The sequence below is a fragment of the Rhinolophus sinicus genome, linkage group LG02 (assembly GCF_036562045.2).
Source record: "Rhinolophus sinicus isolate RSC01 linkage group LG02, ASM3656204v1, whole genome shotgun sequence".
Classification (NCBI taxonomy): Eukaryota; Metazoa; Chordata; class Mammalia; order Chiroptera; family Rhinolophidae; genus Rhinolophus; species Rhinolophus sinicus.
In genome coordinates this window covers 133,133,988-133,150,619 of record NC_133752.1, presented here as the reverse complement: position 1 = coordinate 133,150,619, position 16,632 = coordinate 133,133,988, and the positions used below count along the sequence as shown (strand labels likewise).

General features: G+C 37.1%; 1 protein-coding gene across 2 annotated transcripts in view; it reads left to right on the top strand.

The window, feature by feature from the left end:
- TRHDE (thyrotropin releasing hormone degrading enzyme) overlaps positions 1-16,632 on the top strand; it is a 364,357-nt gene that overhangs the window by 96,841 nt on the left and 250,884 nt on the right. For both annotated transcript variants that reach the window (XM_019748963.2, XM_019748962.2), the window contains exon 3: positions 12,591-12,717. In XM_019748963.2, coding sequence (XP_019604522.1) covers positions 12,591-12,717 — 127 coding nt within the window. The remainder of the gene's footprint in view (positions 1-12,590; positions 12,718-16,632) is intronic.

The following is a 16,632-nucleotide window of genomic DNA, read 5'->3' as shown; positions in this document are numbered from 1 at the left end:
GACTGAATGAACAAAAGTTTCTTCAGGTGACTTTAGGCCAGTAATTTTTCAACTTTAGTGTAGATATGATTCAAATGGTAAGTTTGTTAAAATGAAGATTTGAGGGCCCCACCGGAGAGAGGTGAGTCAGAATTTCTGGAGTGTATAATAAGCCCAGGAATCTGAATCTTATACAATTACCTCAGGTGATTCTGATCAGAGCATAGTGGGACAACATTAGGAGAAAAATTGCTGTAGATGATTCTTTTACTCAGTTATTTCATTTTTTTGTGTCTGTACCAGTTATGTGCAATAATGATGTTGTGTGCTTCATAATAATATATGCGGGTAAAACAGGTGTGCCAACATTAGCAGTTCGAAAGCTGTAAATAATTGTATCTAAAGAGAAAGAGAGGCTCACAAAGAAATATAAAATGTGCTCCTACATGAAGGTGAAATTCTAACATAAAACAAACTGTGTATTAACTGGTGTGAAGATAAAAAAGTTATAATGTATTTCCCTATTGCTGCTGTAATAAATTACTGCAAACTTAGTGACTTAATGCAACACACATTTATTTTCTTACTATTCCAGAGATTATATATCCAAAATGAGTTTTGCAGGACTAAAATCAAGGTGTTGGCAGGGCTGGTTTCTTTTGGAGGCTCTAACGGGGGATCTGGTCCTTGCCTTTCCAGTTTTGAAAACTGTATTCCTTGGATTCTGGGGCTCAGGGCCTCTTTCTCCTTTGCATCTTCAAATTTCTCTTTGCTTCTGCCATGCTATCAAATTCTCCTTTTCTGTAGTCGAAACTTCCTCTGCTTCCCTCTTACAAGCACATTTATGATTACATTTAGGGTCCACCTGAATAATCCAGGATAATCTCCTCATCTTAAAATATTAATTTAATCAAAACTGCAAAGTCCCTTTTAGTAACATTCACAGGTTCTAAGGATTAGGACACGCTATCTTTGGGGGCCACTATTCAGCCATTATATATATGTGTGTGTGTGTGTGTGTGTGTGTGTGTATGTGTGTGTGTGTGTGTGTGTGTATATATATATATATATATATATAGCATAAAAACATATACACATTTTAAGAAAGGAGGAAATGGTATTAAAATTGTAATACTCAATATACACCAATAACAAAAGATTAATACAAGTCATGTTTGACTCCTGCAATTGCAAGAGGAGCTCAAAGTGGTTACCATTAGTGTCCAGAGACTTCTGATTACAGCTAACTACTGCTTGAGCAACGTTGACCAAAGTGTCCACTTGTATGCATTTTTTTGGCACCCCTGATGTGTGTGTATGTGTGAATATATATATATATACACACGCATATATACACATATATACATATATATACATAATATATATATATAGTGTATGTGTGTGATCAAGAAATATGGTGTATGTTAAATAAAAACATTACTTTTACAATAAAACACATATTGCCATTAATACCCCTCAAAATACTCCCTCTCACTTCGAACACACTCATGCCATCATTCTTGCCACTTTCTGAAGCAGTTCTGGAAGTCCTCTTTCGTGAGTATCTTTAGTTGCGCTGTTGTGGTTCCCCTGATGTCCTGAATCATTTTGACTTTGGGGAAGAGCCAGAAGTTGAATGGTGCCAGATTTGGAGAATAAGGTGGATGAGGATAGACTGTGATGTTTTTATTTGACAGAAATTTCCATACCAGAAGCGATGTGTGACATGGAGCGTTGTCATGCTGGAGGATGATTTATGGCACACTTTAAAACACACCTTCTATCAACTGTAGCTCACACCCGACTGACTGCACGAAACAATATGAAACCTGACACACACTGTTACTAAGGTTCGACATGTTGCTTCCGGTATTGAAGATTCCCTGTCTTTCCATTGGATGGCACTTGGCAGCAGCAGTCACCGTATTTGTTGATCACAACAGAAAGGCTCTATGTCACACATCGCTTCTGGTACAGCAATTTCTGTCAAATAAAAACATTATGGTGTGTCCTCATCCACCTTATTCACTGAGTCTGGCACATGAGACTTCTGGATATTCCCCAAAGTTAAAATAGCCATGAAAGGTAAACATTTTGAATAGGTCGAGGACATTGAGGCAGCTGCAACAGCACAACTAAGAGCACCCAGGAAAGAGGACTTCCAGAACTGCTTCAGAAAGTGGCAAGAATGATGGGATAAGTGTGTTCAAAGCCAGGGCTAGTGTTTTGAGGGGGATTAATAGCAATGTGTCTTTAACTGTAATATCTTTTTTTATTTAAACATTCACCAAATTTTTGATGACACCATATATTTGTGTGTATGTGTGTGTATACATATACATATATGTACATGTGTATGTATATGTATATATACACACACATACACAATCTTTCTAATATATGTATATTAGAAAAATGTGACAACAGCAGTGTGATTATGGCAAAGCCCTGCACTTTTCTTGAAGTTCCCATAAGTAAGTTGAATTCGTAAGCTCCATAGTGAACTAGTAAATACTTTGCGTAGTAAGTAAATGTGAAGTGATTTTAAGGAGAGACTATACAGGTTGCCACAGTACCAGTTTCCTTGCCTGAAGCCAAATGCAGTTGGAAGATGTAATCAGTCTATTATAACAGCATTTTAGTATTAGAGTGGACAAAGACCTTCAAAGTTTATTGCCATTTTGTGGGAGTTAGCAACATGTTGTCAGTCCCTATTGAGAGAAAGCCATTGCATTTGGCACAATGAGTGAAAAAATAAACTGAAAAGATGGATCCAATTCTTAAAGAACTGAAAGTCCTATAGAGAGATGAGACAAATTCACTTTAAATATAGAAAGCCTATGAACCTATAGAATAAAGGCCAGTGGGTCCTAAAGGAACCCACAGAATATAGCAAACTTCTCTCAGAATTCTCAGCAAGTATTTTTCTCTGAATCCTAGGACAATTCTATGGGAAGGGGGCAAATACAAGCAGGGATAGGCCATTAGAACAACTTTATCAGGGGTAGTACTCTGGAGTCTCCTTATAACAGTATTTAATATGAAGTGGAATTTAGTATAAGGCTGGTAGTAGAACTCATTAAAAATGTTTAAGTAATTGTTCTTCAAACATCTATCATATGGATTTCAAGGTGAGACTCATCGAGAGCCTGTGATATTTCTTTCTGCAGTCTGTTTTTGTGAGAATGGTAGTTTTGAGGTAGCTGTGGTAATTTTGCTATCACCATGTGCCTCGTTCTTGGTCCTGGGATTTTATTACCTATCCATTCCCAATTCTAAATTCTCCTCCTTCTCAGAATAAGTTCTTTGACTACGGTGATGGAGATAGCCTATTACTGGCTGTTCTTGCTATAAAAGCTACAGAACAAATTTTTCACTTGTAATATGCTTTTCTACTCACTAGCCTCCCTGTCTCAATACATCTTAAAATCTGTTGCCTAAATAATCTCCCTTTGTTGTTTTCAATCATGTTACTCTGCTTCAGACCCTGAAGTGGCTCTCCATTTCTCAAAGCAGGCTCTTTTCTTGAGCTGTCAAGGCCTTTCACAAGCTCCTGTCTCCGGGGCCCACATCGCCTGCTCCAGCTGGGCGAGCTCCTTCCCCAACCCACTTCCAGCCTCCTCTTTATGTTGACTGACACACAAATGCACAGTGATTCCCTACTGCTGTCAGAGTTTTGTGTGCATTTACTTCCTTTTTGCTTAAGAAAAAAAATCTGTACTTTAAGTTGGACTAATACTCCAGGGCTTTTAGTTTCTTGTTTACAATATTCTTTCCTCTTTGTATCAATATATTTGTCTTCTTAGTGCCAACAGCACCTGCTCCCTTCTCCCTGGCTTGTTCTGTTTTACTGATTTGTGTGAAGAACCCCCAAATCAAATTATATTTACATACGTGAATTAATTCAGCTTAACTGGCTGATAATTTAGTGACAACACATCATTGTTTTGCAGTTATTAAAGAAGGGTACTGATTTTTCACTTAGGCGAAAGGAAAAGTAAGCTTATTATTGTTATTGTGGTGATATTTTAAAGCCATGAAATAATTACTTTTCTTCCAAAGTTCCTAATGTAGTCTTGCGGTGTAAAATTTTCTCAGAGAATAACTCCAGCAAGCCAGAAGTTTTGTTTAACTTCATGCCACCAAATTACAAACATCAAATCAGGGAAAATGGTATGCATGTTTTATTTTACAGGGGCACTAATGTTGTAAACGTGTTTTTTTCTTCTTTGCTGTATGATGACACTACACACTGTTTCCCATAATTATATAGCAACTACAACAATTCATTTTTAACACAACAAATAATTAAAATGGTTGAGAAGAAAGGCTTTAGACAGACAGATTTAGTTTCACTGCCCTTGAAAGCGACTCAGTGACTTTAGAAAACCTCTTCAAATTCTTCAACTGTAAAATCATAATTTACTGCTAACTACTTATTCTACATGTATTTTGTAAAGATAAGTACGAACCTCCACACTGCCTTCCACAATGGCTGCACCAGTCTGCATTCCCACCAACAGTGTATAAGGGTTCCTTTTTCTCCACAGCCTCTCCAACACTTGTTATTATTAGTCTTGTTGATGATAGCCATTCTGACTGGGGTGAGGTGATATCTCATTGTGGTTTTTATTTGAGTTTCTCTGATAATTAGTGATGTGGAGCATTTTTGCACATGTCTATTGGCCATTTGTATGTCCTCTTTGGAGAAATGTCTCTTCAGGTCCTCTGCCCATTTTTAAATTGAATTGTTTGTTGTTTTGTTGTTGAGTTGTATGAGTTTCTTATCAATTTTGGATATTAGCTCCTTATCGGAGGTGTTGTTTGCAAAAATCTTCTCCCATTCGGTTGATTGCCTCTAGTTTGTTGATGGTTGTTTTTGTTGAGCAAAAGCCTTTTAGTTTGATATAGTCCCATTTATTTACTTTAGCTTTTACGCCCCTTGCCTTTGAAGTCAAATTCATAAAATCTTCTTTGAACCCTCATAGACACGGACAATAGTTAAGTGGTTATCAGAGGGTATGGGGGGAAGGGGGTGGTAGATTAGGGTAAAAGGGATCAAATATATGATGATGGAAGGAGCACTTACCCTGGGTGGTGAACACACAATGTGATATCTAGATGGTGTATTACACAGAATTGTACACCTGAAACCTATGTAACTTTACTAACCATTGTCACCCCACTAAACTTTAATTTATAAAAAGATAAATTAGAAAATCTGTGAAGTATGTTAAATTGTTAGAAGAAAATCTCTAAAATTATTTGTGTAAGATTTTATAATATTTCTGACAATGGCATATCTGCTTACATTTTTTGGAATTGTATGTATATTTTTACCTTACTTTGAAATCTTTAATACAATGGAAGGTAGGACATTAGATATAAAAATGAATAACTACTTGCTTTTTTCTTTTTTCTTTGTTTTAACTTCCATGGTGCTCTGTCCCTTTTGCACTTAATCATCATCTCTAGGAGAGGACTCCTCTGAAGAGCCAATGTAAATTAGGCCCACTTTATTATTCTCAATTGTAAAATGTTGTTGCTGTATCTCACTGCAAGTTCCTAGAAAGAAGAGACCATGTTTCCTTTGCTTACTTGTGGATGGATGCTCAGCACATGAACAGTGGCCTGACCATTAACAGATGCTCATCAAATAGTAACTGAATAAATAAATGTCCCATTGATGAAATCCTTGAACAGTCTTTGATGTTCTTATTCTGAATAGCACAGTTATCAGAGACAAAGTCAATTTGCATTTGTCTCAAGTTCCCTTCCATTATGACTCCCTCCCAAAGGATATTCAATCCGAATCATGGCCAATATCTGACACTAATACCATCTCTCCCTTGAGAGCGCAGATGGCATTGCACAGAGCTTGGCACTATCTCCTGCTAAGTGCAGATGCAGTCTCAGGATCCTTCTCCACATGTCCTCTAACTAGCTGCTCTCAGTTGTCTGAATAGTTGACACTTAATTGACCACCTGTTTTTGTGAGAACGTGAGATGACTAAAGGGATTGAAGATATCTGCCTTTAGTATTTTTCCCCATTCAATGATTAAAATACTTAAAATCCTGTAAAAAGTGAAACAAACATACTATAAATATACAGAGGCCATGAAACTAATGAATAAATCCATGGAACAAAGCCACTGGAGCAAATCCATGGAGCAAATTCCAAAAGACCTCCCATAGGAACACCTATTTTGGGCATTTAACTGTTGTAAGAGATCAAACATATGTAACTTCTATACCGTAGTTCATTGCTATGCTGTATTACTACAGGAGTGGCACCATAAGAATATTTTTCTGTAGCCAACTTCTTGTATTTCATATTGGCAATTACAGTTATTAGGTTGGTGCAAAAGTAATTGCGGTTTAAAAGGTTAAAAATAATAGTAAAAACCGCAATTACTTTTGCACCAACCTAATATGTCTATCTAATCAATAGCAATATTTCTATCTAATCATTTGCAGTTAATGGAGAAAACAAAAAGAGGAACATTCAAGATTGGTTGCTCAGCAGTTGGGATGTATTTTCAAGGCAAGTGAAAAATGCAAGGGCGTAAAATTATGTGAAGATAAAAAAATAACTTTTCATGATTTTCTTGTCAAAATAAGTGGGGACTAGATGAGAAGAATTTTGGCAAGTTCGTATGACACACCAATCTCTTAGGCATAACGATGCACCCATTTCTCAGGATATAGATATAGATACCACGATATATATGTATCTAACGATAAACTGTTATTTTTGAAAGGTACTTTGAGCTGAGACCCAGAGAAATTAACTGACTTTCGCAAGTTGATAGAAGTAATTAGTGAGAAAGCTGAGTCTCACCTCCTTGTGTGCCAGTTCCTAGTGTAATGTCATTTCCCCTGGAAGAAACTGAGCAGTTTGGTTCATATTAGTTGTTGGAAGAGGCTATGCAGAGGAAGAAATGAACCCTGGTAAGCAATTTATATTTTCAGAGCTGGGCTCTTATCATGGGATGTCAGTAAATGCAAATAAGCAGGTATAATAAAATTATATTTCACTGCTTTTGAGTGATAACTGTTTATGATGATTTTGTTTCTGTTTTTATTAAGTAGAGCCTAGTTAACCTAAAAGAAGAAAACAACTGTGATTTTTTTCACAGTATAAAAAAATTATTGTATAGCAAACTCTTGATTAACCACAAAGGAATTATCCAGTTTTGAAATAGTTTGGACCTTTCCCCCATCCTTCAAATGGATCTCACTAGTTCCAACAGGACACTGGAGTGAGACAGGTACAGATAATGTGAATGATTGTTCTTAAGTGAGAATGTGACTACAGTTGGTTTTACTTGGTAGCTAAAGGACTTGTTCTGTAAAATGCTAGGACCAATTGAATAAATCTATTTCTCTGGATCCCTGCTGCCATCTCTCCAGTCTAAACCACCATCTTTCACTTGGACTTCTGCAATAGTCTCACTCGTTTCCTTTTATTTGTTTCTATTCTTTTCCTAATTCATTATCTACACTGCAGTTGATGTAATCAGCTAAAATCAAATTCTAATCATGTCTTTCTGTGATTCAAAATCTTTGAATAACTTGCCTGTGCCCATAATATTAAATTAATATTCTACAATTTAATATACAGACCCTTCTTTAATATGGTTTGAAGTTTATCTTTACTTCTTTGGCCTCAGCTATCACAGTGTATCTACTTACTTTTCTAATTTTGTGGGGAATCTTAATAAGCAGCCCCCATATTTCAGTTTACCTCGGTATAGATCACTGATGTGATCTTTCTGAAATGCAAAAGTAATTTTATCACTTTCTGGCTTAATATCCTCCAATGAATTACCACTGCTATTATAATTAAGTCCTAATATTTACTGTTGTCTTTTAAATCACTTATTATTTGGTCAGCACTGTTGCCTTAGTACATAATGTAACTTTGGTCTGGAGTATCACCCTCCAGTTGGTAGCTTACAGTATGAAGCTCATCCTTTAAGACTTAGCTGAAACATCTCCTTCCCTGATAATCCTGTAGTCTCATCAAAGGGCTCCTATTGCTTACTCCTTTAGGAGCTGCACATGCCTATGAAATTCATTCATTCATTCATCAAAAATTTATTGACTGCTTACTATGTAACATGTACTTGAGAAGCAAATTGAACAAAATATTTTGACCTACAAAAATGGCACTTTCATGGTTAGAATTAATAGATACAAATTATTGCCCTCATGTAAGTTGCATTCTTGGGGAAAAAAAGCAGCAACAAATAAAATGAGTAAGTAAGTATCTTTTGATAAATGGTGATAAATGTTACAGGAAACAATAAAGGAAGGAGGATAGAGGTGGGAAGGAAGATGTCTCAAAAAGAAGAAATATTTGAACGAATAGATAAAGGGGTACAGGGAACAAGCCATGGAGTACCTAGGGGAAAGCTCAAATGCTTTGGTGGGAGAATTTCTTTAGCATATTTGAATAATGCAAAGGAAGTATGTGAATGGAGCAAGGTTAGTGTGGAGCAAAGTGGTAGGAAATGAAGCCAGGATGGTAAAGGAACTAGATTTTTACAGGGATGTTAGGGCCCTGTAAAAACTTGGGCTTTTCCTTTGAATGACATGGAAAGCCACTGGAAGAGGAAAAGCAAAAGAATGCTATGATTTGATGTTCATTTTAACAGGAACACTTTGTTGCTGTGTAGAGAACAGACTGAAGGGACAAGACATCATAAGATACTAGTGCATTTGTCCAGGCAAGAAATGAAGGAAACTTGGACCAGGGAGGTAGTGGTGGGGTTATGAGAAGTGGTTGGAATTTGGATATATTTTTAAGGTAGAGCCAAAAGGCATGAGGACCAATTGAACACGAACTATGAGAGAAACAGGAAAAAAAGGATGATGTTGGACTTGGGCAGATGGATGGAAAGACTTTTGGAGGAGCAGGTAGGGGTGTGTGTGTGTGTGTGTGTGTGTGTGTGTGCTATCAGGAGTTTGGTTTTAAACATGTTAAGTTTGAGATGCATGTTAGATAGCTAAGTGGAAATATCCAGGGGGAAGTTGAAGTTGGATTAATGAGTCTGGAAGTCTGGAATTATGGGGTACGTCTTGATATTTGTAAATGTTATCACCAAGGGACTGAATATAGACAGACAAGTGAAGAGATCTGTGGATTGGAACCCGGGACTCTCCAACATTGAATAGTGAGAAGGAGGAGGAGGAGGAGGAGGAGGAGGAGGAGGAGGAGGAAGAGGAGAAGGAGGAGGAGGAGGAGGAGGAGGAGGAGGAGGAGGAGGAATCATCCAGGAGACTGAGAAAGTGTTAGAAGGAGAAGAAATGATGAACTGTGTCAAATGCTGCGGCTGCTAGGTTAAACATGCTGAGGACTGGGATCCGACTGTTGGATTTGTCATCCTGGGGCCATTAGTGATGTTGATGAGAGCGGTTTGGGAAGAGTGTGGGAATGAAAGCCGTGTTGCAGTGAATTCAGGAGAGACTAGAAAGAGAGTATAAATGAGCAACCATCCTACTTACACGTAAGTGCTCCTTTCCATTCTAAAAGTGTTCTAGTTTGGATGTTAATTTGTATGTTAATGCTAACTATATAGAAAACTCTTTCAAGGAGCATTGCTGTGCTGGAAATCACAGCTAGAAAACTGTGGTCAAAAAGGTTTGTTTGTTTTTTAAGCATAGGAAACAATGCAGGGTATTTGCTTATGAAAACGATCCAGTGCAGAGGCATAAATTGGTGATATGGGAGATAAAGGGGAGAATTTTGAGAAAGCTATCTTTGAAAAGGCAAGAAGGGATGGAATATAGAGGGCTTGGTCTTGAATAGGAGCTCAGTCTGTACGTGCTTTGTAATGGGAGGGAAGGCAGAGTACACTGTTGCATTTCTCACATTGTATTTTATTATTGATTTATTTGGTTCCTCCCCCCCCCCCAACACACACACATTGTGAATCTATTAGGAGTAGTAAGAGTAAATGTCTTCATTTGTGGTAGAAAATTTCCTTGTTCTGTTCTCTAGTACAATGCCTGACACACAGCAGGTGTGCAATAAATGTTTGAATGAATAAATGAAGACACTGTACTAAGTAAGCATGTGTATGTTTTATCTTCTCACTGAGATTGGATCATTTCCATCAAACCTTGACAACCAGATTGATTTAATTGTGTTTCTCTTGTCTGGACCTACAGATAGCTTGACTAACTTGTAGAGTTGATTAATAGGAATGGCTGTTTCTATCAAAATGAATGATGTTTCCTAGGAGTAAAATCAGAGACCTTTTGCTGCATCATTTTGCAGTGGTCCTGGTTATGGTTTTAACATGCAATTACTATTTTCTTCACCTTGAACCTTCTGAAAGCTATCCATTCTCCTCAGTATCCATTTGTCATTTATAGATTACGATTCATATGCCATGTATCTTTATCTGTGATTATTATCTAACTTAATAAATGGGAAGCTCTTTGAGCATGGGGAGTACGTCTTCGTTGCATTTTCCCCCAATAATGCTTTGTACCACCTTTGGTTAGAGAGCATGTCTTCTTCAACACTAAGTTAAAAATGCTTAGTCCAGGCTCTGGTGCAAAGCAGATATCAAACGAACATTGGTTGAATGAATGATTGCTGTCTGTGGTGGATGCTGTTGGTACACAGACCAGATCTTGTTTCCTGTTTGGGGTGCCTACCCCCCAACTTTCCCTGCTTTGCTCCTCATAGTTCATACCTGAAATCTTCTTCAAAGGACTATCCTTGGGCCACTGGAGCTGCCATCAGCCAGATCCTTCAAGAACAGGAAGTGTCTGGGATTTACTGCCTTCCCCTTGGTAACCAGTATCACTGACTGAGGTGTAGGAGTTTGGGAATTCGGTGTTTATGCCTTAAGGTAACACGCACTTGCCAGTGCAATTTACACTCTAGAGCTCCCTGTGAGATCAGGCTGAGCCAGGACTTCACCTGAAATTGTAGCTTGCTTGGCTTATTATTCTTTCTTGTCTTGCTTCCTGTGTTCCCTTGTAGCTTCTCCTGAGAACACTTCCTTAGTGAATCACTTGTACACTCATCATTTCCTTAGGGCCTGCTTCTTGGGAACTTAAGACATTGCATGTTTATAAGCAGGTGATGTCAGGGGCAGGGAATTATTACCACTGTCTCTCTAAGACTGTTAAGTTTTGCTGTCATAGGTGGTGTCTACACCACCAACCAAAACTGTAGGTGACTGTGAACTAAATTTGATACTTGATGTGGTTGTTTGGTGGGAAGTAGCTTCACACTTTCAGTAAATAAATGTTATTGAATTTAGTAAATATCTTATTGAATTACAAGACTTTCTAACATAAAGTCAGAAGTTTTTTTTTTAAACTTGCTAATCTTTTTGATTATACACATCTCTGATATCTCTGTTCTCTCTCCTTAAGCAAGCATAATAAAGAGTTGATTGTATAATCAATTTTTATATGATTGAGTACGGCTTCCCTTTGTTTTTCTGTTGAATATAAATATCCATTTTCCCATACTGAGTAAACCATTTATTTTTTTAGTGATTTGAAAAGAACACAAACTCATTTATCTGTAAAATGTGTTTGGAAGTAATATGTTTTAGAACTGAAAAGAACTTTTAGTAACCAGCTGGTGGTCAACACCTTCATTTTGTAAATGAGAATATTTGAGACCCAAGGAGGTTAAGTAATTTGTTTAATATCACCCAGCTTGGTTAGTGGCAGAGCAGGACTAAAACCCAACTCCCAGGTTGCTGTGCTCTCCTCTGCGCCACAAAATACAAATTTATTATTCATAGAATTGATATGAGGATTAGGGACCACATCTGTGAAAAATAGATTTAGCCTTTGGAAAGAAAGATGCTGGATAGCTTTATGAAAGCTTTATGAAAGCTAATCTCATTTTAACCTTTTCTGTACAATTGTTAGTTTTGTTCAGTTTTATGTTATTTGCCTCAGGCTTTTTTTGGGCCAAGGACTAGATAATATACAATGCTTGATTTAAAAATCAATATTAAGTATCTGGATTTGTGTTAGAAATATGAATTACTTCAGCTGGTTTTCAAGCCGGGAGCAGTTGTAGAAGGACTTCCAGAATGGCAATCATTTATGTACGTGAAAAATTTTCTGTTCCTACTTTACATATTAGGAATAAGGACAGTTGGCTTCAGAGAGAAGAAGGAAGCATAACTTATATCTTTGCTCAGCCCAGTAATACTTCCAAAGCTGGATGCAGTGTGTCTTTAGCAAATCCTGGATTTTCTCTTCTGTGAAGCCACCATATCCTGCCCATTTACAGCATAGTCAGGGAACCATTATCCTAATCCACGGTACTTTCATATCTCTTGCAAGCACATGTAAGTGACAACTTTGAATATTTATTTTGATGCAAGGTGTATAAATCTTCTCAATGCCTTCTTGTAAAGTGAGGAAATTGTCACTTGCTCAACTTGGTTACGTTAATTGTTTAAGTTTGGTTCTTTCAGTCACAGCATGCTTTAATATATGAACAAGAATACTGTTTAATTTTTGTACTATTCGAAGTGATTTGTGTAGATTCATATATGCAGGGAAGATAAAATTTGAGTACCAAAAGGCTAAAGTAACTTTTATATATATTTTTAATTAGGTACGATTATATGCAAGACCCGATGCTATCAGAAGAGGATCCGGGAACTATGCCCTCCATATCACAAAGAGATTAATAGAATTTTATGAAGACTACTTTAAAGTGCCCTATTCCTTGCCAAAACTAGGTAAGAATTTTCTTGCTTATTTTATTGGAAGTGGTCCTTGAAGGTCGCATTTCTTCTTCATACATTTATTTGAGACTCCCAGAAACATGCAAATTCCAAGGGTTATATTTTTAGAGCAGATGAACATGAAAAATAATTTCTTCTGACGAGGTAAAATAAAATTTAGTGTTTCTGAAGACTGGCCAAAAAGTGCTCATAGGAATTAAGAAAGGCATTATGTGTGTTTAGGATTCCGACAGATACCCCACATAGCTATAAGGCATTGAATGTGTACTTGGAAAGAGTGCTTGCCAGCATCTCATTTAATCCTCTCCCCTACTATGTGGGGAGGTACTCTTAAAGCATTTCCCACTAAGGAAACTGAGACTCAGGGAGTCTTCCATTCACTCAGACAGCCAGTAAGTGAAGGAGCTGGGATTTCAAGCTGGGTCTTGATTACTCCCAGAACTAGTCAATATTTTACACTCATTGATTTGTTTCCCTTTCCTAATTCTCAAATGTCAGACCTCAGTGTATTAGTTACCCCTTAGATTATTTTTATTCAGTCATATTTCAAGTACTCATAAATTATGGTAAATAGAATAAAATCAAGAGAGAAGGGAAACTTAATGGTGTAGGCTGTGTTCACCATGAATATGCGTACATTCCCTTATTTTACAAAGATAATATACTCAGTAATTATTTGTGGAATGAATAAATGAGTGAATTTTGTTATCCTAATTTGAATGAAGCTGATGCTTTTGCATGGGAGTGAGCTCTGACTTTCCAGGAAATTAGAAAGTGTACATACACCCATGAGAAATGATAAAGTTATTTTTCCTTCTCAGAAAACCAGTTTTGAAATAGTACAAAGCCCTCTGTACCCATTCTTTTCTCCTTCCTCCCCATTCTCTTTTCTTCCCAAGAGCATTTTTGATCAGCATCCACATAAAAGTTATTGCTTGTTGGCAAGAATAAAGTGCTTACCTGATCAAAAGTGTTAGCATTTGAACCGTAGTTTCTCCTCTCTGGAGTACTAGGCCTAGACCTATTTCATTCAAGTATCTGCCTGCTGGGTACCTTTGCTGGTCTTACAATGAATATTTCAGAGAGTAGATAGAATAGTTGATATTGTTATCAATGGGTGTGGCATGCAATTTTAATGAATGATATTATAAAATTCTCTGGTTTTTTTGAAATATGTACTCTTAGAATCCATAATATTTAATTTCAAATTTCTAAACAAAATTTTACTTCAAATAGGATCTATATTTTGTTTCATTTTATTTTGTTCTGTCTTTTTTTTTTTTTTCTTTCTTTTCCCTTCTATATCACCTTCCTTATTAAAATCTGTTAACTGAAATCTCCCTGGTAGACACCCAAGGCTGGAAGAATACCTGCCCTCATTTGCATGGGAGGTGACACTGTTCTGCACTCCAACTAAAACTGACTGGGAACTTCCCAGCTTGACCCTAATGTAAAATTCACAAGTGCTTATGTTGCAAGTTCAGCAAGAGAAATAACATGTGGATCTTTGTCCCCTTCAGACCAGTAATTAGTAGAAGAATTCAATTTATAACTTCAGGGGGTTCCATGTAACTGTCAGCTTGCAGCAGGAAGCATTTCTAGTCCTCTATTTCACTCACAAGTGAACCATGCAGGCTTTCATCTGTAGAAAAGAGCTTTGTTCACTGTTACTATTACTTGATATGCTACCTTATGGTGTATATAATTGAATGATTTGACTTACCCCAGCACACTTCTTTTTGTGTATTTAGGGAAGTTACTCTAGCCTGTGGCATTTTGTAAAATTTCTCTTACAGTTCTACTTATTTTATATGCCCATAGGTATTTAGATCTATATATGAATGGATTTATAAGTATGATTTTTAAACGAGGTATGATCAAAACATACGGCGAATGTTTAAATTAAAAAAAAATTATTACAGTAAAAGATACATTGCCATTAATCCCCCTCAAAATCCTCCCCCTCATTTTGAGCACACTTATCCCATCATTCTTGCCACTTTCTGAAGCAGTCCTCGAAGTCGTCTTTTGTGAGTGTCTTTAGTTGCACTGTCATGACTGCTTTAATGTCCTGAAGGAATTCCAAACATTTTTCTTTCATAGCCATTTTGACTTTGGGGAAGAGTCAGAAGTCTCGTGGTGCCAGATCCGGTAAAGAAGGTGGATGACGATACACCATAATGTTTTTCTTTGACAGAAATTGCCATACTAGAAGCAATGTATGATACGAAGTATTGTCATGATAAAGGATGAAGTAAAGACACTCATGAAAGAGGACTTCCAGAACTGCTTCAGAAAGTAGCAAGAATGATGGGATGAGTGTGTTCGAAGTGAGGGGGAATATTTTGAGGTGGATTAATGGCAATGCGTGTTTTACTGTAATAATTTTTTAAATTTAAATATTCTCTGAATTTTTTGATCACATCCCTATGTAAAAATTCTTAAACACAGAAACATTTTGGCAAATCTTTACTTTCCAATGTACTTATGAATTATATTTTAAATGAATTCTATGAAAACCAACTCAGTCTTTGTTAATAGCATGTGTGGATGTATCCTCGATATCAGCTGTGTCTGCCTTGACCCTTCAGATCTATCTAAGATCGTTTCTAAGACATATTGTCTCTCCTTTCCTCCCTCCCTCCCTTCCTTCCCTACTTCCCTCATTTATTTAATAAGCATTTGTTAGGTGCCTCTCATAGGTACTTTTCTATTTGATGGGGATACAACAGCAAATAAAAAAGACAAAAATCATTTCCCTCCTGGGGCTTGCATTATATTAGTTAGAGGCAGATATTAAAACAATCTGTAACATGTATAGTATATCAGGTGGAGATAAGTACCATCAAAAATAAAGCTAGAACGGAGGAATAGGAAATATGTGGGGCAGATCAGGCATGGGAAAAGGGATGAATTTTTTAATGAGTGAATATGTGGCTTCATTGGGAAGCTGACTTTTGAGCAAAGAACTTAAGGCATGAAGGAGTAAGAAGCCAAGTGGATATCATGGAACAAAAACTATAGGCAGAGGGGAAAGGTGGCTGGACTTTGAGATGAGAGTTTTATTGTGTATTTGAAGAATAGTAAAGAGGCAAGTAAGACTGGAGCAGAGTGAGTACAGGAGTGAGAAATGGGACAGGAGTTCAAGGAGTAATGGTGGGTAACAGATCATGTAGAGCCAGCACACTGCGGTAAGGACTTTGACCTTTTTTTTTTTTTTTTTTTTTCCCCCTGAGTGATAATGGAAATCAATTGGTCAGGTATTAGCATAAGTAGTACATGATCTAGTTTTTGTTATTAGAGGGTTATTCTTGTAGCCAGATTGAATACACTGTTGGGCAGTTGTTCTCAATCAAGGGGTGATTTTGTTGCTCAGGCACTTGGCAATATCTGGAGATATATTTGTTTGTCAAAATTCCACGGGGAAGGGAGGTGTTGGTGGAGGGTGTGCTATTGGCATTTAGTGTGCAGAAGCCAGTGATACTTCTAAACATCTTACAATGCACATGACACTTCCCACAATGAAGAGTTATCTAGCCCAAAATGTCAATAGGGCTGAAATTGAGAGACCCTGATGTAGGGAAAAGGTCAGAGGCATGAAACCAGTTAAGAGTCTATGGCAGAATTCAGGCAAAATATGATGGTTGCTTGGGCTAGGATACTAACAGTGATGTAGTCAGAAATGGTCCAGTTCTGGATATATATTGGAAGTGGAGACAAAAATTTTGCTGATGAACCAGATGTGGGATGTGAAAGGAAGAGCGGTATCAAGGGCTACTCCAAGATTTTTGGCCTGAGAATTTGAAGGATGGAATTGCCATTTACTGAGACAGAACAATTGTGAAAGGAGATCATTTTTGAGACTGACATATCTATTAAACATTTAAGTGGCACTTGATGTCTGTGAGA